The sequence below is a fragment of the Watersipora subatra genome, chromosome 5 (assembly GCF_963576615.1).
Source record: "Watersipora subatra chromosome 5, tzWatSuba1.1, whole genome shotgun sequence".
NCBI classification, from domain to species: Eukaryota; Metazoa; Bryozoa; class Gymnolaemata; order Cheilostomatida; family Watersiporidae; genus Watersipora; species Watersipora subatra.
Window position 1 is genome coordinate 3,219,607 of NC_088712.1, and position 26,393 is coordinate 3,245,999.

Genomic DNA, 26,393 nt, shown 5'->3' on the forward strand with positions numbered 1-26,393 from the left:
AATGAATATTTAGATTTTTGTGATTATACAGATAATTAAAGTAGCAGCACAGTCTTTAATGTGTCTGTTCACAACCAAAACTGTATAATGTGGTTGGACCTGGTGAGGGTTGTTATTTTTTTTGATTGGCAATAAAATTCATCATTGCAATAATTATCTTCAATTTTATGACTTCACCTACCAGACTTTCATCCTCATCAGTTACAAATTCGATGACTAAACTGATATCATCTTAAATTGTTTTGCCATGCTGCTCAGTCGGTGTATTAGCTATAATGAGTTTACCAGAAATTTCCCATTGATCCCAACCACAGACGAAAATTGCCTGCATTTCTAATATGACGATTTTATTGTGGATATCGATGAACAAAGCTATTTAATTTCACGTTTTCACTCGTTGTTATGATAGTTTAGTTTCGCTCATGAAATTTTCGTGAGAGGATGACACCGCGAAAATGCGAAAGGTAGATGACGCGAATACATAAGTGTCCTAGGGTATACCCACTCTAGCTGAACCGGCCACGTTTTGATTTATATACCGGATTCAAGTCACGTAGATAAGACCAACTGAGAGTAAAAGAAACGGAGCCAAGCAAGAAAAGAAGCAACTATAAAGGGGTCAGATCAGCCAAGAAAGGCAGAGATCCCCAACAGTCTTTTGCATGCTGTTTTTTTATATGCGTGCAAAATGAATTCATGTATTTATATATATTTACGCTAAACATATATTTATCTTAATGCTTTTGCACTTGGTGTTTTTAGAACCTGTTAAGAGTAAAGGGAGCCAACAGTTTTCTTTACATTGGTAGCTGGGGGATCGAGGATCTCTGCTCCCCAAGACCGAGTCTGGAGACAAGAACATCCTTGACTTATTGCAGACCGTATATATATATATAATTGTTTCCTCACTTTGGATACCCGTATGGATGGTAAATTCTGCTCTAACTCGGGTTTCCTACCAGAGACCTGAGAGTTTGAGCACTCGCCTCAAGATCTTAGCTGTTCCCAATAGCGCACTTTTCTGCAACTCACCTGAGTTGATTGTTGTTGGTATTTGGGCAAGCCACATTTTATGCACCGGTGTTATTGCGCCCAGTGCCCCAATAACTACTGGGATTACAGTTGTTCTTACATTCCAGCATTTTTCAATCTCTTCTCCAAAAGAGAGATATTTCTCTACCTTTTCTTTTTCTTTGCTGGCTATATTGTAGTCATTGGGTACTGCTATATCTATTATTGTAGCCCTCTTGTTTTCCTTGTCTACCACCACTATATCTGGTTGGTTTGCTAGGACATGCTTGTCAGTTTGGATGTAGATGTCCCATATATATATATATATATATATATATATATATATATACATATATATATATATATATATATATATATATATATATATAACAACAAATGTTTTACTCTACCCCTATCTAATTTTTTGATGTTTTCAAAACTAATAGTCACAAATAGTATTCATACTTTACTCAAAGACACACTAGCTTAAGATTCATGGTAGGATAACTCTAAAATAACAAAAAGGGTATCTGATTTTTAGTTAGGCCATAATTCACGCTGACAAAGCACATTCGAGGTGGAATTTAATTCTTGGTATACAGCTAACATGCATGCCCCAATGCCAAGGTCAAATATATAGAATAAATAATTGCTACAGCTCAAACTGATAGATAGCTTACTAACCATAGACTCACGTGTGAGAAGATAAGAAGCAACCAGATGTGTTTACCCATGGTTGTTATACTAACTGTTGAGAACTTGAGAAGGGAATAAGCTAACAAGAAAAGCATTTCTGTGGCAAGCAACAAGACTTGTATTAGATTCTTGCAGAGCAAGTTAACTTGGCTAACTTGTTTAGATAGATATTAACTTCATTTACACCAGATTATGCTGTTTAAAAGCAACTTCGCAAATAAAAGACAAATAGTAATATTAAGTTTAAGCAAATAGCAATAGAAAAACAAAAATGACTAACAGTAAAGGGAAGTAAGTTAAATAAATTGATAGAAAAAGCTCTCTATGTGTAGCGCTATTCTATAATTTAAATTTACAAAGTGTTGGTATGTGGTACAATGTGCAAAGTCTTTTTAAGAAGTACATTTGAATTGGGTAATCAGGCAGCTTAGAGATACAATTTAAGTATTTTATACAGCAAGTATCTAATTTAAAAGGATAATTAGTTCCTCTGGATGCAGATAATTTAAACTTTGCTTGTAAATATCCATATCAGATAGCATCACCCTAAAATGTGTGTAAGAGGCATGTAATATACTAGATGAATTAGATACCTGGAATTATATTAAAGGAACGCACTATGTCAGACCAGCTTAGGATAAAACCTTGTTGATTTTGTAATCAGATGTTGGTGAAGAGAGTTTCCCAGAGTTTAAGCTCATCTCTCCTATCATGTTGAGATACACTGCACTCAATATATGCTTAGCACGACTGGCAATATCTATCAACACGATTCGGTAAGCATGTCTAATCATTTTAACTCACCTAAAATATAAACTTACACAAAATCTTAGTAAGTTTTATTAGGTGTAGGTATTATTCAATTAGTTGCAATTGTTTTTCATGTTTGAATTAATCTGATTGCCACAATCTTTCAAATTTAAAATTGACAAAACTTTATTGTGGTTAATAATATCAGATCACGTGAAAGTCTGATTATGACATCTATAGCTGCAAAAGACCGACAGAATTGAGACGCCTAACATAGCCACTTGATCGCACTAGCTGATATCAACTTTCAAAACAATATTAACTAGGGATGTTAATTTGCAAGTAAATTTCTTTTGAGCATTTACCGCAATCAAGTTTTGGCGTTTATAATTTTGAAAGATCCTGGCAGTCAGATTCCCTTAAACATAAAAAACTCTCCCAAGCAATTGAAAAATACCAATAGTTTCTGATAAAATTCATCAGATTTTTGTGGATTCACTTTTAAAACTTTTATAAGAAACTGGCTAGCCCATCTTCAAATTTGTAGGCGGAGCTTGCCACAATGTTACTCCACTGACCTTTATCAATATCTAAAACACTGAAAGTTAGTGTGTAAAGCTCAGTCTTAAGAGTGCTTTCATACAATGGGTATGTTCTTTGAACTTGCTCTGGTTTTCACGCTAATAATAGCAGGAAACTCTAGCTACATCGGACCGCAGAGCAATGCACAAGAGTTGTTCGTGTACAACGAGAAGATCTACATTGCTCATAAGCTGCTACAGGATGAGTGTCCAGAGCTTATCAGAACCAAACGTAACGTTGAATCTGACAGTTTGACATCAGTAGATCTTGAGACAGCAAAAATAGTTTTAAGCAACTTGTTGAAGACTGTTATAGAGTGTCGCAGTAAAACTTCCAAAGTTGATGGCGTGACAAAACCGTCGCTAGGAGCAACTGGAGCCACATCGCAAAGTAATAAAATGCTTTTTACTTGATTTACAACATGTTTTACTTGATAATACTTATAAAATAGCAAAATGAAAGCATAGTTTACTGCACTGGTCTAGCATATGTATATGCAAAGATTAATCTGTCATATAATAAAGAATTTATTGTAGGTAAAAATTATCGCTCTGGCCATATTTTTCACAAACTGCTAAGCTATTAAAAACTATTAAAAATTATTATTATTTTGCAATGCGATAGAAATTTGAGAACATTCATGTTTTGAAGAGAGCTTCTGGCAGTTATCGGCTAAACTATTTCAACATTGAGTTTTTTATGTATTTGTATCTACAGGAACTAACCTGACAACGACAGCTACAAAACAGCCAACTACACCAATGCCAGCTGCTAAAGGTAAGTGATTAATTTACATGCAAAGTCCAGAAGTATTCGCCATATAATTGCATGTTTTTTTGGAATTCATTCTGTACAAAATTAGCCGAAAAGCAAAAGGAGTCCATATTAAGTATAGTCAAGTCAAGGTATGAACTAATTTAATTAAGATATTTCCTAAATTTCTGTAGAACTGGTCGCTTGGAACTCGGAAATGACTGGTTGATATTCTTAACATAGTTACATGTAGTTTTGTAAAATATAATTAGAGCAATATTATTTGTATTGTTTTAAAAGTTGATAGAATTTTCAACATTACTAATAGTAACTAATACCTTAGCCTTATTGAAGAAGGTTTGGATATAATGTGAATTTTTATTCGCACTTTTCATGTTCCAGTAACCGAGGTTTAGCTTAATTGAGGAATGATTTAGCACAAACGGCAAGAAGCCCATAGTTTCAGTAAAACCAGAAACCGTAAAACTAAAGCAACGCGTTGCTATTTAATTTGTTTGAGTAAAAATGTCTGTAGAAACTGATTGATTTGTCTACAATGAGAAGATCTACATTGCTCATACGCTGTTACCGAATGAGTGCTCAGAGCTTATCAGAATCAAACATAACGTTGACTCTCACGGTTGACATCAGTAAATCTTGAGACAGCTAAGATTGTGTTCAGCAAATTGTTGAAGACTCTCATAGCGCCGCGCCACAGTGAATCTTTCAAATTTGATGGCGTGACAAAACTGTCGCTAGGAGCAACTAAAGCCATATCACAAAGTAATAAAGTACTTTTTACGTAATTTACAACATGTTTTACTTAATAATAATTATAAAATAGCAAAATGAAAGCTTGGTTTATTGAATCGTTCTACCATAGATATCTGCAAATACTAATCTGTTACATAATAATGTTTTTAAAATGAAAAATGTTTTTTTTTCATATTTTTTACAAAAAACAAAACTACAATATCAAAAAACAACCACTTTGAAAGTCTTCCGAGCCTTTTTATATTTTATAATGTATTAGAGATCTAGAAATATTCATGTTCTGAAAAGAGCTTTTTGCAGTTATTGGATAAGCCATTTGATCATTGAGTCTGCTATGTATTTGTGCCTACAGTGACGATGCTCACAATGCCAGCTTCAGAGAAGTCAACCACACTATTGCCAGCAGCAAAAGGTAAGTGATTTTTTGCATACAAAGTTCAGAAATATATTCCAAATCATTCTTTGTTTTTTGGTATCTACTCAGTAAAAAACTGCTCCAGAAGCAAAAGGGTAACATATAAACTTTACACAATCTGAGGTGTATGCTAATTCAGTCAGGATATTTTCTAAATTTATTTAGCTCTTTTAACATTCATAAAATAGTTACTTGTAGTTCTGTGAAACAGAATTAGAGCAAGAATATGTTTATTATTTTTAAAAGTTGATAAACGCTTCAACGATATTAATATCAACAGATACCTCAGCATTATTTTCCTGTTGGGCGTTGAAAGAATGTTTAGATCAAATGTTGTTTATTATTTGCATTTTTTCATGTTGCAGTAACAGAGGTTTAACTTAATTGAAAAAGGATCCAGCATAAACGGCAGGGAGCTTATAGTTTTAGTAAAACCGTAAACGGGACAATTAAAGCTATGAGTAGCCATTCTATTGTTTAAGTAAAATGTCTATAGAAACGAAATGACTTGTTAAAAGCCATAAACTCAGGATAACCTACAGACATGGGTCTTTTACCTATCATTTAAAATGATGCCTAAAATCATATCATACTTCCGCTGACAATGCTCTTTTTTAAGACTTGATCCACCAGCTATGGTTTCCCAGTGAGGCCATACAGAACACGGCGATCACTCAGTCACTACGTATAGCTGCTCTCAAACTAACTTCCAAAATACTTGCTAATCAAACAACAGGTTTTATAATATTTACTATAATAAGAGCAGTATCTGTCTGTTTGTCTAAAAACACTTCAAGAGCACTGAAAAAACTTGCCCTGCACGGAAACCAAACATACGGCATTTATATAATATATATATGTATATATTATACAAACACATAAATGTATATATTTCTTGAAATAGGCTCTGTTATGACAAGAATTTTTTAAGATAAGTCTTTGGTGTGTGTCTTCAAGCTATCAAACAATGAACTAGTTTACTGTTTGTAAGACATTTACAAAAAAGAATTGACGCAAATATTTTTTTGGAGAAAACAAGATAAATCAGCACAGAGATAAATGCAAGCTCAGACCGCAATTTTGCAATATGAGAGGGCCAGTTTTATATAGAATAAATAATTATGCCTAGAAATATGGTGTTTTTGGGATGGTTTATATTAACACCATGTGTTAAAACACCGTGTATACAAACACATACATAAACTGCAAATAATGCTTAAAATATGCTTTGGGAAAAAAGAATTTTGCCCGAAGCCACTCTAAAGATATTCAGAAAAAGTAACACTGTGCACATGAATCCAACATAGAGGATAACATTAAAAAAACACTTTACACTGCACCACCACTACAGTACTCAGTAACCTTACGGTTTCACTGGATAATCATGCACATACTGGTTATTCATAACGATATCTCACAATGCAGGGAACTGCTGAGCATACTAGTGACTAGTAAGAATTCAGTAATATGGCATAAGGCCTAACTTAATGGCGGTGATATTGACAAAATTATCATACTAATTATAATAAAATAAGTGTCTGTCTGGTCATTTGTAGTCAGGGTTAGAAACATTGCTGTGTATGTGACTAGAACTTGTCCAAATAAAAGATAAAATTGAAGTTTGAATCTGTTTTAGTACTTGCACTTTGAATTTGTTACATTTAATCATTGATATTGTTAGGGAAGCTTGTAATGCATTTTTGTTTAGATTCTTCTTGTTCCTCATAACTTTCCAAAGAACAGAAAGTCTTGCGTGGGCAAAATTAGAAGTGAATCTATTGTTAGCACCAACCGCAGAATTCAGTTCAATAAATTGTTTCTTTGCAACCAAACTATGATAAAATATATGAATGGGCAGCAAGATATTCATTACTCAGAAGTTTTATTTTGAAACTTCACATAGCTAAATTCTTCAGTTTCCTCTAAATTGAATCTTGCCACGTATTTTATCTAAAATGATTTGCGCTGCAGTTAAAACAAAAATTTAGCAGATATTAGGTTACGCTGTAGTAAATGTGCTTATAACCTATTTTCTTTCAATCATCAGTTAGGACCTAATTTTGTTTTTACAAAAGAAGTTGGGGAAATTCCAACTCAACCCGCAGCTCAGCTTGAGTTATTTGCTTATTCGGCCAAAAATACAAAGGGGTTTGTTGACAGTCCAGTACATGAGTTTTGAAACAGCAGATATCTAGTCCAGCCCCTAGTTAATACCTGCCATGACAAACTACTAAAGGGTTACCGGCTGAGTTGAGTTTGAGCTGTTTTCTTATCTAAAGCTTTAGCGATCTTCAAGTTATTGTTGCTTAAAACTATAAGCTTCTGAGAAAGTCCAGATGCATAACTTGATAAGGATTTTTTGATAGAGTAGTGGACTGACTCTTAAATTGGTTGCAATCATTACTATTATGGCTATTATTACTATTTGTCAGTGTAACAAGGTTCTTTGGTATTTTGGTCTGGTTGAACATTTGTAGTTAGCTGCATTTCTTGCTATCTTTTGTTATTCAATACAATCTACATTCAATTTTTTAAAAACCTTTCAAACTCGAGTTTTGAGATCTCGATCAAAGTTTATATATATACATGTATGTATATATATATATCTATATATATATATATATATATATATATATATATATATATATATATATATATATATATATATATATATATATATATATATACTCATGCTACAGACAGCACTATATACTATATATACATACTATAGCACTATACACAGTACTATATACTACATATAGTACTATATAATATATATGTACATATAATTATATATAACTATGTCATCTGTCTTCTGTTGTCGTATGTATATCTGTATGCATTCAGATATAGATCTTAAAATCTTGGAATAAAGAATTTGTACCGAAGAAGATTTGATCACGGGTCCCACTTGTTAGCAAGTCTGACACCATACTACACCACTGTAGTTAGACACATAAATATGTACTTAGACCACAAATATTGATTTCTTCTCCAGCTGATATATGTCGCTATATGGGAGCAATTACCCAAAGGCTTCGCGTACGATGCAGGGACATAGCATAATGTCACGAAAGCTGTTGGCTCTCATTATTAAGTGTAATAAAATCTTCCATTGGCAATGTGCCTGGCTAATAGCAAGTGGGTCAAGCAACTCTGATTACTTATCATTGTTTAAAAGCTGACTTTTATTACCTGGGCAAATTTAGGTAGCACAGCTAGTGTAGACATATTTATATATATATATATAATTAAATATATATATTTTTATATATTTGAAAAAATATTACGAAGAAAGTAAACTTTTAGTATTTGCGCTACAAATTTGTTTTGTGTGATGCACTCATCAGACTTGTTTGTACTAACATGAAAAGCTTTACCGAATGTGCCGAAATGTCAGAAATGGGCTCGCTGTGCTAATCATGTAATTTAGTGCTAAGTGTAACTGAGAAGATAACTCCTAGCATGTCTGCAATTGAAATTTAATTCATTTTTTTTATTCCAGGTGCCTAAGTCTGGTTTTCATATTATGAAGTATTTTTCTAGTAAACATAGTTTGCATCGTTTTGTTTTGTTTGTATGATACAAACAAAACAAAATGATGGTTATTCTCCTTTGTTGGAACGCTTAAATTATATTTTGTGGTTGGTGTAGCGTGTCTTAAATGTGCCTTCTGTAACCCCAACATAGGTGTTAGTATGTGTAGTGTCTACAGTGGTCTGCGCAACTGATTTTTTACCTAGCAGCCAACTGCATAAAATATTTAACATCAACAACTGCAAGATCAGCTATAGTTGCATGAACAATTTACGACATACAAATATGAGTCTCAAAAGATTAGTGCCAACCCACAGGAAAGGAGGCCAAAGAAGCAAGTGCCTTCAACAACACACTTGCCCGCTATAAAAATGCCTAACTTGATCACTTATATATCTGGCAAAAGTGACCACTGCACACACTACACCAACTAACACCAATGTTGGGCTTGCCGGAGGCACTTTTAAGATTTGCTTCACTAACCACAAAAAATAATTTAAGCATGTCAATAAAAGAATGTCTACAGAGCTATAAAACATAATTATATATGACCATAAAAAATAAAAATGAAAAGATATATATATGTATATATACATATAAAAAAATCAGATTTTATAAACAAATATATATTTATAAAATCTGATCCTTTTTATACGGTACATATATAACCACTTATGTAATTATTTATGACTATACATTTATAAGTATATATATTGTAATTATTCATTTTAGTGACGCTAAAATTCTTTTGAGAGTTTTGTTTTAGAATTTATAAAACAATGTTGAAGATAAACATACACAAAGTTTTAGTAGAATTTATGAGAAAGCATTAGCGAGTTTAGATCATTTGTGAATGTTTAAGATGTTTGAGGTGATCTGACCACCCTGATGTTTCAAGGTTAAAATATACAAAACTAAATTGCAATTAAACTGCTCAGACAAAGGGACTGCAAAGGTACGCGCAAAATGATGTCACTAGTTGCTATCAGCGATTGCACACAATTTGAAAGGTTACATATTTCTATTCCGGTTGTCTATTTGCAACATTAGATGTCATAGTTTCACTTCCAATTAGTCTGAGCACTTGAATTGCGATGAAGTTCTATCAAATATAATCTTAAAACATTCGACCAAACAAATCACCTCAAAAATCAAAAACAATCAAAATGATAGAAAAATAACAAAACTTTCTGATAAAATCTACAACAATTTAGTTTAAGATTATTAATAAGTTTGCAAAGCAATCAATCTAAAAACTAGGGGCTTTGTAACTATTTACACATTTCTTTTGTTGATAAGTAGGTTTTACATAACTTAAGATTCCTTTTTCTTGCAACGATACACTTGCTACTCAAAGCTGTGTTGAGCAATCGTCTTTACATATCTGTCTTATTACAGCCAGATTAACATATTGTCTGATTGAATAACTACAGCATTATGGGATACATTGTTTAGTTACATGAATATGCACCAATATATGTAGCTATACACTGAACCCATAAGCTTTGCTGGTAATAACTCTATTGTAGACTACTTGAATACCAGATGTTCTAAATAATACAATTTTAGCTTTTTGTTTATCATAAACTCCAATACACAACAAAAACTTAATTATTTTTACAGATAACTAAATATTTGGGGTTTTAATCGTAGGTTGTCGCAATTTAATTTTATAGATTGTCAAGAACATTATGAACAAGGAGCAACTACTTCTGGTGTTTACCTATTAGATCTACCCTCCAGCAACTTTAAACCATTTGAGGTTTGGTGTGATTTTTTTGATGGTCATGGCTGGACTGTCTTCCAGAAACGTTTTGATGGCAGTGTGGATTTCTACAAAGACTGGTTCATGTACAAAGATGGATTTGGTAATGCATCTGGAGAGTACTGGTTAGGTAAAAACTATGATTTATGCATTTTTGTGTCAATTTGCATTGAAACATATATTTTTATATTATACCTTCAGGCTTGGTTTTGTTTTTTTTTCATGCATCAAGCAATCGAATAAATCTGTAAGCCCAATAAAATACAGCATAAAACTTTTTTTGGCAAGTTTTAAATGATTAAAACTGGATACTCATGAACAAAAGGATTAACACAACACTACATTATTTTTTTTAATTATTCCCTTAATATATCCCAGAATGCTGTTATTTGGTTTGCAACCACATTTTCAAAAACTTTTGTTTATTTGAAAAAAATAATTTAAACATAAACAATTAATTTTCTTCTTCACATGAACTAATTTAAATGTCTTTGCTGTTAGTCTCCCAACAAACTGCATATATAATTCAGAAGTTTTGTTTTACGTCATTTAAAGATAACTCTTTATTAAACTTAAAGATCTTACAATATCCAAAGTTAGAATAATATATTTCAGGGCTAAATAAACTCCACATTTTAACTCAGACTAATAGGAGGCTGAACATTCTTGTGAAATCAGCTAATGAGACTACAAAGTCAGGAACCTGGTCTAGCTTTATAACTGGAAGTGAGAGAAACAACTACAAGCTAAATGTGAGTATTGTAAAGGATCTGACTCCGGTAGCTGAGTCAGCTTTACGTCCTAACAAGGGAGTCGCAACCTGGGCTACTGGCTGACCTTGTCCGAGGCCTGATTGACCTGCCTGTGGCGGTCAAGTCAGTCCAAGACAAGAATCTAGTAGTCAGGCTTGCTCTGAAACCAAACCCCCGGCCTGCCTCTGGATCTCTATCCCAGGCTAGTCTGGATCCACTAATGGCTGGTCTTAAGACTGGATCTCTAGTGCCATGGCACACCTGATCGAGTCTAGACAAGGCCGTGGATCGCCTCCTAGCCTTCTTAGAGTCACCCTGGCAGTTCCGTCTGTTGGTTGCACTGAGTCTGCTTATACAATCGGTGAGCCAACCAGGCAGGCGTCAATAGAAGCAGTTCGTATGAGTATATAGCAGTTTATTATCGATATCTTTAATACAAGTATGCACAAGTATGAGTGGAATCAAGCACACCTCTGCCTGCCTACCGCGCTGGCTTATATAGCCAGCGCCTATCGTTTAACTCCGCCTACTGATCTATTTATAGCACAAAGGAATTGCCAGATACAACATGATGGTTATGTAACAAAAAGGCAGTTCAGTAATACAAGGGCAGTTCAGTTATATAATAAAAAGGCAGTTCAGTAATACAAGGGCAGTTCAGTTATATAATAAAAGGGCAGTTCAGTAATACAAGGGCAGTTCAGTGATACAGTTATATAATAATAAAAAGGCAGTTCAAGCATGCAATAAGGGAAGTTCGAGAGGTTCGGTCAAATGATAGTGCGGATATATATGTGAGTGCAGTAATTAGTACACAGGCATGTCCCGGTCCTCCACACTCTCCCCCCCAATTGTTCGGCCAGGGGTGAACAATTAAGTGAACTCAGTGGAAACGCCGCGCTTGTGTTCTCAACCTCTGAGCTTCTACCCGGCATTCCTCGGCCATCCGGATATAACGTCGGTATTGGTCCTCTTCTCTTCCCGCTCTACGGTTGTACTCTTCTCGCCGGGCCCGTGTGTTCTCGATGGCCCTGGTTACCCTGTTGCTGGTAGGTTCCTTGGTCTTGCCATCGGCTTCGGTGTATACCCCAGCGATGTCATCCGCATTGATGTGGATCTCCAGGGCAGTCTCGCTTTCTCCCGCTATCTCTGTCCCAGCTCCCTTAGGCGGTATGTTTATTTCCGGATTGATGAGTCTTGCTTCCCTCCGTTTTACTCTTGGGATTACGTACCCTCGAGACAAAGGCCTTTGGACCCGCTCCTCTCTTCCTTCGGTGGCTCGGCATCGGTTTAAATGGACGCGGAGGTCGGCTGGTCCGTCTCTCCTGTTGTCCTGGAGGGTCTCCGGTTCAGTACACCCCCTTTCTTCTGGTGACTCTGTCCTGGGTCGTTTTTGCCCCATCCCTCTACCTCGTACCCACCCGTTCCCATCCTTTATGGGAAGGCAGGTTCCAAACGGGGGGTACTCTGTCCATTTCATGTATGTACAAAAATCGGTGTACCACTCCTGATCTACTTGGTATACAATAGTAGGGTGTAGTCCGGAATCCTTGGCTTTCTTTTGATGCTTGTATATACTAAAGAATGATGATGAGTTTTTCTGACATTTGCACCAGTAGCGCCAAAAGTGTTGCCGAATATGTCTCCTTACTACCCTACCGTCCTTGTTTTTGAAACCACAGAGTCTGCACTCTCCCTTCTGGCGGTCTTCCGCGGCCTCCATCCTTGCGTAGGAAGTGGGGGAGTACCAGATATCCTCGGCTACTCCGTCGAGGGTCTCTCGGCTTTTTCTTCTCTCGGGCGGTCCGTTCACTTTTTTCTGATCGATCGGAATCGTTGTTAGTTTTATCGAGCAGGCTTGTACTGGTCCTGGTCGCGGTTGAGTATTCAGTCGGTGCCTCTGGCTAGTCTCTAGCGGAGGGCCACCCTGGAGTGGTTTACCTCTGCTCCTGACTTGGGAACTCTGGCCCTCAGAAGTTTGCCTGGCCTGTTTTGGCTTGGCTTTGTCCTGGGGCGCCCTGTTCCCTATCATTTGCACCATCCTGGTAGTGGTTATCGCCGGTTCTACTGGCCTCGCTCCCTTATAGGCAATGGGTGCGATATTTTCCTTGGTTATACTATTCCCAGGTCGTTTTACCTGATCGACGTCTTGGTTTCCTGCCGTTATCTCAGTTCCTTCCAAGATCTCGTCCAATTCTGTTAATAATACCTGCAGTTCTGGATCCCCGATGGCGTTGGTTTCATCTGGAGTTGGTCTCATATTCGTGATATAGGTTTGTGGAGAGAGCTGGTTCTTCGTTAGTGCGCAACGGTTGAAGTGACTGGAGGCTGTCTCAGTTTCATAAGATGGCCGCTTTCCGGTCCTACCGTGCTCTCGTTCCTGAATTGTTCTATCGTTCGGAGTCGGCTGTCGAAGGCCTTCATTGCCGGATGGTTCTTCTCCTGTTTGGTTTTCTTCGTCTGCCTCCGTCTCTGTCCCCTTTCCCGGGATATTTCGGCCAGGTATGACTGTATCTGGTTGCCCTCCTCCGTGGCGGCTTGCGGCCATCATTTCTTCTAGTTCGGCAACCGACTCTTTTAGAATTGTATATTGAGACATCAGTTCTAAGTTCGTCCTCAGACCTTCCCTCTCTATCAAGGTCTCCAGTTGTTCCACCATAGCTTTGGTAGACTGATACCGTTCCCTGAGTTCGGCCTGTCTTTCTCTGGCTTCCGGTCCTTCTTCTTCAGGGTCGATTTGGTGGCACACAGTCTCGCCGTATCTGATCGGAGGGCCCGCCATTCGCCGTGGTCTCCCGTCTCGTCTTTCTCCCATACCATTTTCTGTTCTCCTGGGTTCTGTGTTTATTCGCACCTCTTCTTCAGCTGGTGCTGGTGTAGAAACTTCGGGTTGGGGCGGATCCCTTTGTTCGGTGACCCCGGAGTCGGAGGCCTCGTCGACTGTGGTATTATCTGTCTCTCCTTCCGTCAACTCTTGTCCGGGGGGCTCCACCGGGGTTTCGGAACAGGGCCCGAGACTTGGTTCCTCTGGTTCCGCGTTGGTTATACCGGTTTGCTCTGTTGCCTCCCTAACCCCTCCGTTGGGATCGTGACTGCCCGAGGCAGACTCTCTTTCTCTGGCCAGGATCTCCAGAAGTCGTCTCCTGAACGTGTCACTGTCCATATCCGGGGGAGGTTCCATCCTCTCCTGCCGTGTTAACGGGGGAGGCTCCCTTCCAGTGTACTCTACTGCGGGCAGTATCTCCCCTAACTCTTCCAGCCTCCTCTCTCTTCGTCCAGTGGCACCCCTCATGTTTGGCCTCCTGGAGGGTTCCTTAGTGGCCGGGGCCCGCCCATCGGCCTCTGGACACGCGTAGTATGGTTTTAATCTCTCTTCGTTCTGTACTGAGATTTGTCCTTGTCTCTCTACTTGGTACGTATGGTTGGGATTACACCTAGTGACTGTATAGGGTCCCACATATTTGGGCTGTAACATGGGGTTTTCTCCACGTCTACGTCTCTTGTTGACCAGCAGCACCAAGTCACCGGTCCCAAACGATGGGGGCTCTTCGTCATCCTCCACCCGGATCTTCATTTGGCGGTCTCGGAGAATTTCATACGTTTCCTCCAGCCGGCTGGCCAGTTCCAGTACGTAGGGCTGTACCGCCTGGCCAGTGACTGTAACGGGGTCTGAGAGCTGGTCTGGCAATCGCAGTTCCCTGCCCATCATCATGTAATTCGCGGTTTCTCCCGTGGCGGAGTGGGGAGTGCCCCGGAAAGCCCTCATTATCTGTGGCAGCAACAAGTCCCACTCTGTAGGCCCACGGCGCAGGAGCAAGGCTCTCAAGGAATCTCCCAAGCTCCGATTGTTTCTTTCTACAATGCCATTCCCCTGGGGGTGGTATGGCGTAGTCCGTGTTTTGTCTACGTTCCATAGACTACATAATTCTCCCATGAGTTTAGACTCAAATTGAGCCCCTTGGTCGGAGTGTAATTCCTCGGGTAGGCCAAAATAACAGAACACCCTTTCGTCCAGGGTTGTGGCTACCACCGGGGCAGTTGCCTCCGGGATCGCTATTGCATCCTGCCATCTGGAGAAATGGTCGCTAATCACTAGGATCCACTTGTTCCCTCGGTTAGTCACTGGCATTGGTCCCACCAGGTCGACCGCTAGCTTCTGCCATGGTCGCCCGGCGTACAATCGGTGTCTGCTCCTAGTTGCGTGATTCCCGCCGGTTTTTGCCACTTGACAGATCTCACACGTCTTGACGAGTCGTCTCACGTCGGCATTCAGTCCCGGCCAATACCAATTGAGTAGTAACCTTTTTACCGTCTTGTGAACCCCCGCGTGGGCAAGCCTGTGCGTGTCCCACATTACCCGGCTCCGGTCCGCCCGAGGACATAGGGTACACCATCTGGGGTGGCCGTCCGTCGTTAGTCTGACCTCCAGGACACCGTTTGGGGATAACCTCAGAGCCTCCCGTCTCTTGTGTAGGACCCGGAGCTCGTTACTCCCTAGAGTCAGCTCCTCCTCTGGTAGCTCCTGATCATTTTTTACTGCCCAGTACATCCTGGCCACAGCTTGTGTCCCTTCCATTTGGCTCTGTACCAGCTGTCAAAAATTTCGGTCTCCTGGTAGTTTAATTGCGGCCACGGTGTCGGACTCTCCTTCTAGCAATGCCTGTTTGCTAGGGCCCCCATCTCGCTCTTCTATTCGGATACACTGTCGACAGTCGTTTGGGCAGACCTGTCGACTCAGGCCGTCGGCATTCCCGTGCTTGACCCCTGCTCGGTGTTCCAGTAGGTACGAGAATTCTGACAAAATCTCCAGCCACCGAGCTACTTGAGCCGACGGCTCCCTCCTCCTACACAGCCATCTCAGGGAGGCATGATCCGTGCGGAGCACAAACTGTTGACCATACAGGTAGGGCCGGAAGTGCTTGACGGCTTTTACTACTGCCAGGAGCTCTCGGCGCGTCACACAGTAATTTTGTTCGGCTGGGCTGAGGGTCTTGCTGTAGTATGCCACTACGGTCTCCCTGCCCCCCTGGTTCTGGGACAGGACGGCCCCCACTCCCACATTACTGGCATCGGTGTCCAGAGTATATTGACTCTTTGGGTTGGGGTACCCCAGCACCGGTGCCGAGATCAGGCCTTGTCGGAGGGTCTCGAATGCCTGCTGCTCTTCTGCTCCCCACCTCCAAGGCTTCCCTTTGCTAGTCAAGATCGTGAGTGGCTTGGCAATAGTGGCGTAATCTTGCAGGTACTGTCGGTAGTACCCCGTGGTCCCCAGGAAGGCCTGCAGTTCCTTTATATTTCGAGGGGTCTGCCATTCGGCCACTGCCTTTACCTTTTCCGGGTCCGTGGACACTCCCTCCGGGCTCACCACATGGCCAAGGTACCTCACTTTCCTTTGGAGGAGCTCACATTTAGAGGGCTTCAGTTTCAGCTGCGCGGCGGCGAGTCTCTGGAAGACCTCTCCCAAACGGGCCAAATGGGTCTCGAAGTCTGGAGCAATTACGATGATATCATCCAAGTATAGCAAGAGGGTTTTCCAATGGAGCCCGTGAAGTACAGACTCCATCAGTCTTTGGAAGGTGGCGGGTGCTGACGTCAATCCGAAGGGCAGCACCCTCCACTTCCACAACCCGCTTCTCGTGGCAAAGGCGGATTTCTCTTGAGCGTCCGGATCTAGCGGTACTTGCCAGTATCCACTGGTCAGATCCAACGTACTAAAAAATCGGCTTCCTGCCAGGGCGTCCAGGCTTTCATCAATCCTAGGGATGGGGTACGCATCCTGTTGGGTGACCGCATTCAGCTGTCGATAATCAATACAAAATCTCCATCCGCCATCCTTCTTCTTTACCATGACGACTGGGGAACTCCACGCCCCATTGGCAGGCTCGATCAAACCCTTTTCCAGTAGTTCCTGTACTTGTCTGTCCGCTTCTGCCTCCTTGAGAGGTCCCAACCGGTGGGGGGGTTGTCTGACCGGCCTGGCACCCTCCATCAGGGGTATGCTGTGGGCGATTCGGTCGGTCCTTCCTACGTCGCCATCATACTTGCTAAACACGTCCTGGTACCTGGTCAGAAGATGGGCCAGGCTCTGCTTCTCTCCCTCGTGCCGGCATCCTGGGAGGGCCTGCTGATATAGCTCAACCAGGTGACCCGGAACGGCTTCCCCCGTCCTTACAGTGGCACACCCCACTCCTGATTCGTCGAGGCTCCCGTGTTCCGGCCCAGACCAGAGATCCGTCTGTATGTCCTCTTCTTCCACAGCCGTGTATGAGCCAATGACGTGTCCGGCGCCCAACTCTATCGGTTGACGTCCGGGGTTCAGGCATCGTATGGTGACATCACCACCCTCTCCAGGCCTGTTCAGGCTGCATGCCACGGGTAGATGTGGATCAGAGCCCTCTATCAAGCCCATCGGCACGTAATTTCTGGCGGAGATCTTCCCCGTCACTCTTACCTCTGACAAGGGAGGGATAGTAACTTTCTTCCAGGCGTGAACGTTGGACACCATTATCCTCCCGTATTTGTCGGTGCAAGTAAGTTGCCTATTCCCTAGGGAAATGACGGGTCGGCCGAATTCAATCTGACACTTGTGGGAGGTCAGGAAAGGCATACCCAGAATAGCGTCTTCGCTGATCTGGCTTACGAGAAAGTTCTCCTCTATAGCCACGTCCCTGATCCTTCCGGTTAGCCTTATCAGTCCATAAAACTGGAGCTTGCTACCATCTGCCATGAGTCCATACCGGTCATTCTCTTCTAACTGCACCCTCACTCGCTCCGGCATTCTGTCGAACACCTTTTTGGAGAGTAGGTTAGTGTTGCAGCCGGTGTCTATGAGGAACAGGAGGTCTTGCCTCTCTACCTTCCCCGGTAGGAAGTAGCTCGACCTATGGGGTTTTTCCAGAGCTCCAACTCTTGGCAACCCTTCCCCCGTTGTGGCGGTATCGAGCATCTCTTCCGATTTTTTCCTCCTCGGACGTCCCCTAGGCCTATCCGGTGGTGGACTCTTTTCGAGCTGGTCCTCCAGGCTTTCCTCGGGAGTAGCTGGCCTTGTGCTCTCCCCGTACCGGCCTGTCGGACCCGACACCGGACTCGTGGGTTGGCCTAGATTCCCTCCTTGGAGATGGCCGCCTCGGGTCGGCCCCCGTCTCGGGGGTTCGGCTTCATCCCAGCCCTTTTCGTCTCTGGGTCTATGGTACTCCGGTCTCTGGAGATGCTCCGCCATTGCTGGGTCCTCGTTCCATCCCGATCCGGTTGATACGGATCTCCTGAACGGATCAGCGCCGGTGGGGCCATCTCTCTCTGACCTAACCTGTCTAGGCTTACGGCGGGGTTCCATCTGGGTCGCAAGCTCCCTTCTTCCTGATCTGTACAGCGTTGGTCTCTCGAGAGCTTCAGTTACCCCTGAATCTGCTCTCTGTCCCGACCCTTGCTGTCCAGATCGCTCGGGGTGCTCGGCCCTAGTGGGACCTCCCTTCCGCCCTGGCCTTTCTGGTTCTCTGGTACGTCCATAAACTCTTCGTTTTTCGTCCAGTCTCTGGATCTGGTGGAGGTACTGCCGCTGCGCCTGTTTGGCCGCCCGCGGTGAGTCCCGGGGGCTCGCCTCGCGTCCCTCTTCCTCCTCGTCCAGTTCCCATAGACTTTGGTATGGGTTGTAGACGGGAATCGTTTCTACCGGGGGTCTCTTGACTGGTGCCGCCGTTTTAGTCGGATGCTGCCAACCCTCCGGATCAACTCCAGATTCCCTTTGACTTGTATTGTTACGTTGTCTGTGTTTTTCGTGTCCGAGTGCCCTTGCGCAGCCAGCAGGTAGACCTACTGCTGCGGGCCGTAGGCGTTTCCCTGGTCCTGCCTATAGGATGTCCTCTGATTTGCCTGCCTCCGCGGACAACTTCTCCTCTGGTGGCCTTCCTGGTTGCACCCCCAGCGTCTCGCCATTTCCTTTTTCTTCGTCCCGCTTTCTGTAATAGACTGCGGTCGATGGATATACAATTTTAACTTGGCCACTTCTTTGGCTAGGTCCGTCACCGAGGTCAACAGCAGCTCGAGAGTATTCGGGGTAGTCCTAGCCACCACAATCGGCTCTTCGGGGCCCTGTTCTCCCTCGCCCTGTCCTGTCTCGTCTGGCTGGACTGCCCTGACGTCCGACCTGAAGGGTTGGGCTTGGTGAGACGCCATACTAGGTCGAACCTGTAAGTACTCGTTCCCTGCTCTCACGGCTGCCTCCAACGTAGGAGTAGGCACCGCTAGCAGATGTCGCTGCAAATACACATTGCCCAGCGTACTACAGAACGTGTCTACGGCCATCTCCTCTTTTAGGCAATCTGACATTTCCCCAAACGCGATGTCGGTCAGCTTCTCTATTTGGGTGGCGTGCTCAAATAGCGTTGCTTGCTGGTCCTTTTTTAGGCCCTGCAGTTTGGCTCTGGCTTCCTTGGGTGTCAGTCCAAACCTGGCCCGGAGGTTGTTAAATACGCCGTGTATGGTCTGCCCGTGTCCACAGTCCTTAGCCTGCCCTCGCAGTCTATCTCGGATGTGTAACAGCGCGGACCCTGGCCCCCAGTCATTTGCAACGGCTACATCGTTGAACTGTCTGATGAAGGCCTCTACATCGCTATTCCCGTCATATTCTGAGGCTCTGAATGTTTCTCTTGGTGCAGGGGGTCCCTGTGTTCTCTGGTTGACGAGCAGTCTTTCCAAGACACCTGTCAGTCGCTCTAGACCTCCTAGTCCCTCCGTTCGGAGAGCTTCCGGTCTTTCCGCGCTGCGAGTCCGTCTGGTCATACCTGCGTCGTCTTTTTAGTCCCTGTTAGTCGTCCTGTTGTGGGTTAAGCAAATCCCACTGCTGCCACCAGTGTAAAGGATCTGACTCCGGTAGCTGAGTCAGCTTTACGTCCTAACAAGGGAGTCGCAACCTGGGCTACTGGCTGACCTTGTCCGAGGCCTGATTGACCTGCCTGTGGCGGTCAAGTCAGTCCAAGACAAGAATCTAGTAGTCAGGCTTGCTCTGAAACCAAACCCCCGGCCTGCCTCTGGATCTCTATCCCAGGCTAGTCTGGATCCACTAATGGCTGGTCTTAAGACTGGATCTCTAGTGCCATGGCACACCTGATCGAGTCTAGACAAGGCCGTGGATCGCCTCCTAGCCTTCTTAGAGTCACCCTGGCAGTTCCGTCTGTTGGTTGCACTGAGTCTGCTTATACAATCGGTGAGCCAACCAGGCAGGCGTCAATAGAAGCAGTTCGTATGAGTATATAGCAGTTTATTATCGATATCTTTAATACAAGTATGCACAAGTATGAGTGGAATCAAGCACACCTCTGCCTGCCTACCGCGCTGGCTTATATAGCCAGCGCCTATCGTTTAACTCCGCCTACTGATCTATTTATAGCACAAAGGAATTGCCAGATACAACATGATGGTTATGTAACAAAAAGGCAGTTCAGTAATACAAGGGCAGTTCAGTTATATAATAAAAAGGCAGTTCAGTAATACAAGGGCAGTTCAGTTATATAATAAAAGGGCAGTTCAGTAATACAAGGGCAGTTCAGTGATACAGTTATATAATAATAAAAAGGCAGTTCAAGCATGCAATAAGGGAAGTTCGAGAGGTTCGGTCAAATGATAGTGCGGATATATATGTGAGTGCAGTAATTAGTACACAGGCATGTCCCGGTCCTCCACAGTATATAGAACATAGGTTCAATTGAAAATTAATGTAAGCTAGTGGTGAGAGGACAACTACACGATGAAAGTGATTACATAGTAAATAGGGACATATTGCCATCAATGTATGCAAGGGAAAAGAGAGACAACTACAAGATAAATGAGAGCAAATACGTAAGGGCATATAAAATGAACAAATAGTGGTAGCGAGAGATAATTAATGGCAAAATGTGAATGCATTCTACATAAGGACATATAAAAATATATGTATGGTAATACAGATATAGAGAGTTACAAGTTAAAAGTGAGCACATATTCAAAATTTATTTATGCCGGTCAGGAATAAGCCACTACAATTAATATGAGTACACGCTTTAGGAACTCAGTTGATGAAATATTGTTTTTATGAATTCATGCAAAGACAGGTTTACAACTATCTCAAAATAATTGAACACCTAACATAGTTTAGTTAAACAAATTTGGTTGATAAACATTTAATTTTACAAAATAACTTTTACAGTGGGATAAGAATAAATATTAATATAGATTAAGCAGTAAAGTATTTTTGCAGCAGCATAGAATATCATCATTTTCAGCATCTTTATTTTTTCTACTTACAAGCTGTTGGTATTATTACAGTCATACTTTCACTTACGAGCCTAATGCGTTCCGAGAATGAGCCCGTATGTCAATTTACTCGCATTTTGGTGCAATTTATTTATATATAGAACAATTAAATATATTTTGATTGTTTCCATTCACTAAAAATAGGCAAATAAAACACTCAAAACAAGACATTGTAACAGAAAGAACATGTTGGTTATTGTCCTAACTTATCACATGCTTTCAAAAAGCAACAAATGAAAAATATTGCAAAGAAGTAAGATTAATTAAAATGTGAAATTAAATACATGCAGAAGCAGCTAACACTAGCATTTGGCAGGGAGAGAGATATAAGTGTTATCCTCCAATATAACAGTTGAAGTTAAAAAATTTGATTTTATCAAAGTTCTAAAAAACAAACTTAGAAGCAAACCTAAATGCAAACTTTCATTTTTAACTTAACGTAAATAAAATTCCTTCGGCGTTTATAGTTTGAAGTTTCTCGCTGGTTAGTTAATTTTTCTATTGTTTTGCTTTCACGACTACCCAGCCATTATAAGATAAACTTACCTAAAGGCGTTTGCCTTTGTCGTGCTTTCAACATGTTGCGATTAGGTCAAACACAGGTGTCATCACAAAGGGTTAATGCACGACCACTAGCCAACTTGTCCGAAAGTCTATTTTTATAGTTTTTATAGAAGCACCGGCCTTTTCACATAGGCCTTTTCGCCACCCGCTTTTTCGCCTTTATTGAAACAACGTTTAAGTTACGCTGTCACTGGCCAGTTGTTTATCTTTTATCTAATGCCTGATCAGTCTCTCCATCAGCGGTCGGAAAGATTGATGCGCCGTTTAGAAACTATGGTTAGTCCTTTTGCAAACTAAATGCCCTGAATATAATCCTTCTGTTTGATAATTGTGGATGTATTTCAGTAATATTGCTGAGCTAGCTCAATCACGCATACACATTTTGCATATTTTACAATAATGTTCCGTTTAATGTCAATTGTTATCATTTGCTTTTTCTTTCCATTATCTTTCATTTTACTTGCAAACTTTTGGTCAATGCACCATAATTTTAATTCACATGAATCCGCACAGAAAATTGCGCACAAGAAAACCCGGTACAAAAGTATAACCTGAGCAGTTGAAAAATACAGAGTGATGCTGTTCTCATAAAACACCTCTGGCATACTTGGCAACTGACTCACGTGCTCGTATCTCAAACATGACTCGTATGTTAGTACTAAAACTTGTTTAAAAGCTGGCTCGTATCTCAAGTTTCTTATGCATTGGAGCACTCGTAAGTTGAAGTATTTCTGTATATCAAAAACAGTTGGTAAGGTTTGAATTAGAAAAGTTTGGGCATAATAAAAGCACTACATATAATAAATAGTAAAAATTTTAAAATTTTGAGCATTGTCTGCCAAACAAAGTTTTTGTGTAAATTGATTCTTAGTTGGTTGAATTGCAACTTAATAAAAAACTAGTAAAAAGTCTCTGTTGATTTATTTTAAGCATATTGACTTTTTGTTGTCAGATGTTAAGTATTTTCCTCAATAAAAATATGCATGCTAATCAAATTACCACACTCCATGGACTGAATATAAGAACAAAATTAGATTAAAACGGTTGGTTGGATAAAATCTTATGAAGCATTTGGATAACTATCAGTTTTGCTTATTGATGTTGATTGACAATTAGGTTTAATTAAGTTTTAAAAAGTTTTGATCAAAACAGTTGCTTGCAAGTAATTGTGACAATCTTTGCCGTCTACAAAAATGTGTTTTTGCATGTATGTTCCAGATGTCTTAAAGACTTGTACAGTAGTTTTGCAAATTGACATGTTAACCAAAAAAGGCATCCCATGCTCATTTGAAATTCTGGTGTACTTGCATTTTTTCTAATTGCAACTGACCTAAGAATGAACCACAGGTCTGAAATAAACATATTTTAGTTTCAATATAGTCATGTATGCTTTAAAAAGTGTGCAAATGAGCTAAAGAAGTACTACTTCAGAGGTATTTACATTTCGCCTCATTGAGCTATGACTTGGAAACTTCCTATAGTCATGGAGTATGTTGTTTTCCGATAGAGACATAGTGAATGGTAGATAACTGATAAAGGAAAGCATTGCTTAGCAAAAATTACCTTTTTATTAATGAATAATCTTTTGTGTTGTACCCTTGTCTTTCATTCTTTCGTGAATTTTCCTACTGTACTGTATATATTTCCATCAGGTTAGCAGTGTAGCTTATAATGGTAGCCTTACAAGTAGTGGTCTTTCTATCAACAATGGTATGGCTTTCTCTACTGCTGACAGAGACCATGACATCTGGAGTGGCTATAACTGTGCAGCCCTTTATCATGGTATGCACAAAGTTCTCAGTTAAATCTTTCATGATTTTTTATCTATTGCAAACACATGCATTTTTAATAGAACTCTACGAAAATATATTTTTTGCTACTGTCATTATGTGTTGCATAAATATCAGTGTATCTGTTTTAAAATTAGTTCAATGGCTAATACACTAACTGTAAAATGGGATAGAGTCAGTATTTGAAAAAGTTACTTCTGAAATAATTTTCTGCAATGTCGCAAAAAATCTCGCAATCTCGAAGTGAATAATTGCTTTTGTTTCAAACAATTTGTTTCAAAAGTAACAATCAGAACAAACTTATTTTGAATTGTGAAGTAGTATTATTTTACATTTTAATGTCGTGGGTAAGTTATTGCACCAAAAGCCAAAATTCACAGAACTTATATTGCAGTTGTTCCGCAATTAATAAAATAATAATTTCCGAACAATAGCAAAATGGTCCAATTCATGTATCAACAGTGCACATACTTACGTCAGAGTATGATGATAGTTATACAACCTATCTTTTAATATGTTGCATGCTACAGGTGCTTGGTGGTACAAGAACTGTGGTCTTTCTAATTTGAATGGAGGGTACCACAAACATGGTCTATCTGAAGGGGTATATTGGACTGCCGATGTTTCTCTTCTGAAAGAGACAGTGATGAGAGTCAGTAGAGATAAAGTTGTATCAACTCTAGTCGATAGACACAACTAACTAGTTACTAAACTCTATTGACTTTTTGATGTACAAACATGACTTGGTTAGGGCGCTAGAAGATTGTTTTCACAAAGTACAAGATAAAGATGAAAAACATTTATATACACCAAATATTTACATAAAATACCTGCAGTTAGTTGAGACTTCTGCTGCCTGCGGATTTATTCAGCTCTAAAACACCACAAAGTTCTTACTGCTATCGAATCAGCCGAGAACATTTAGGCTAAAAAAACTTGATATCATTTTTTTCTGCTATAACCTCATTAGCTGACTGAAAGGCTTCAAATAATATAAAAACAAAGAAGGATTTCTAAAAGGAAAAATAAAGAAAGCGAATTGGAATGAACAAGAGACAGATGATAATTGTGCTCACTGCGGCATGCACTGAAATGATATCTACAGATATATCTATCTCCATGTATGTCTGTTGTTTTTCTGTCCAGTTAAAGTGACACGTTTAGCAATGAAAAATCACAATGGTGTTCAATTTGAGCTCATGACATCCAAATCTCGAAGTTACTAATAAGCATGCATAACCGCCAGGCTGAGCTCACCAAACCCATTGCTTTTACCAGGTACTGCATACTCTTTTTTGCGATGGCATACACCAAATCTGTAGTTTTATTAGAAAATTACGTAGTGCCCCTTTAGGTTACGACGGCCTGTTGTACAATCTTTTGGGCTTTCTAAGTGAAACACAATGTTTTATGTCTTTGCTATACAAAAACAATATTTTTCCTACTTTCATTTGCCTTGCGATAGCAACTAAAAAGTCTATTGCAATTAAAACTTGGCCGTTGGTGTGCTGATTATGTATAAATAAAGAAAATGCTAGAATACCTCTCGCAATGCCTGAAGGAGATGCGATGCTCGCTTGCTGTCACTCGCTCGCTGTACACCTCAGTTCAATGGTGTTCATTGTATGTTTTAGTTAAACCAAAACTAAAAACGGAGAGTTGGTGAAATTTTAGCCAATGACAAAGCTGAAATTTAGTTTATAAAAATTCATACTAAAACAGAGCTTCAAGAGTGCGTTCAGTAAGCAAACTTTATTTAGGTTAAATTTGTATATAGAAACGATGAAACACAAACTAATATGTATATAAATACATAAATATTGAGATATGTCGGGATATAGATGTAAATACGTCACGATTAACCAACATTTAATTACTGTCTATAATATGCATTATACTATAGCTCACTCTGCACAAAGAGTATTAAGCGGTTCTTCTTTACTATTCTTTACGAAACTAGCGTTTCTAGCCATAATAATTATATATATTTATATAAAGTTTGTAAATATATGTATATATAGACATGTATATATATATATATATACTCATGCTACAGACAGTACTGTTTCGGCTATTGAAGCCTCATCAGTGCAGCTCAGAGCTTAGGCAAGGGACACAAATCCCATTACCAATGAGAGTTGATTTCCTGCCATGAAACAACTAGGTTGCCTCACAGACTTTAAGAAAATCGATGTGCTGGCACCAGAGTGCTCAAATCACAAAAGTGATGAGCTTTGCACAAAGGCTAATAGTGCTGCACCTCTCACAGAGTGCTCAACCAAACCGAAGTAAGGGAGCATATACTCATGCTACAGACAGTACTGTTTCGGCTATTGAAGCCTCATCAGTGCAGCTCAGAGCTTAGGCAAGGGACACAAATCCCATTACCAATGAGAGTTGATTTCCTGCCATGAAACAACTAGGTTGCCTCACAGACTTTAAGAAAATCGATGTGCTGGCACCAGAGTGCTCAAATCACAAAAGTGATGAGCTTTGCACAAAGGCTAATAGTGCTGCACCTCTCACAGAGTGCTCAACCAAACCGAAGTAAGGGAGCATATACTCATGCTACAGACAGTACTGTTTCGGCTATTGAAGCCTCATCAGTGCAGCTCAGAGCTTAGGCAAGGGACACAAATCCCATTACCAATGAGAGTTGATTTCCTGCCATGAAACAACTAGGTTGCCTCACAGACTTTAAGAAAATCGATGTGCTG

At 40.6% G+C, this 26,393-nt stretch overlaps 1 protein-coding gene across 1 annotated transcript; it reads left to right on the forward strand.

Moving 5' to 3' along the window:
- Positions 1-3,101: 3,101 nt before the first annotated feature.
- On the forward strand, positions 3,102-24,515 carry LOC137397049 (microfibril-associated glycoprotein 4-like). Its single transcript, XM_068083334.1, has 7 exons — positions 3,102-3,429; positions 3,757-3,816; positions 4,919-4,978; positions 10,195-10,413; positions 10,899-11,035; positions 23,539-23,668; positions 24,207-24,515. Exons 1-7 carry the CDS (start codon positions 3,102-3,104, stop codon positions 24,374-24,376), a joined length of 1,104 nt encoding a protein of 367 aa, XP_067939435.1. The 3' UTR covers positions 24,377-24,515.
- The last annotated feature ends 1,878 nt before the right edge of the window (positions 24,516-26,393 follow it).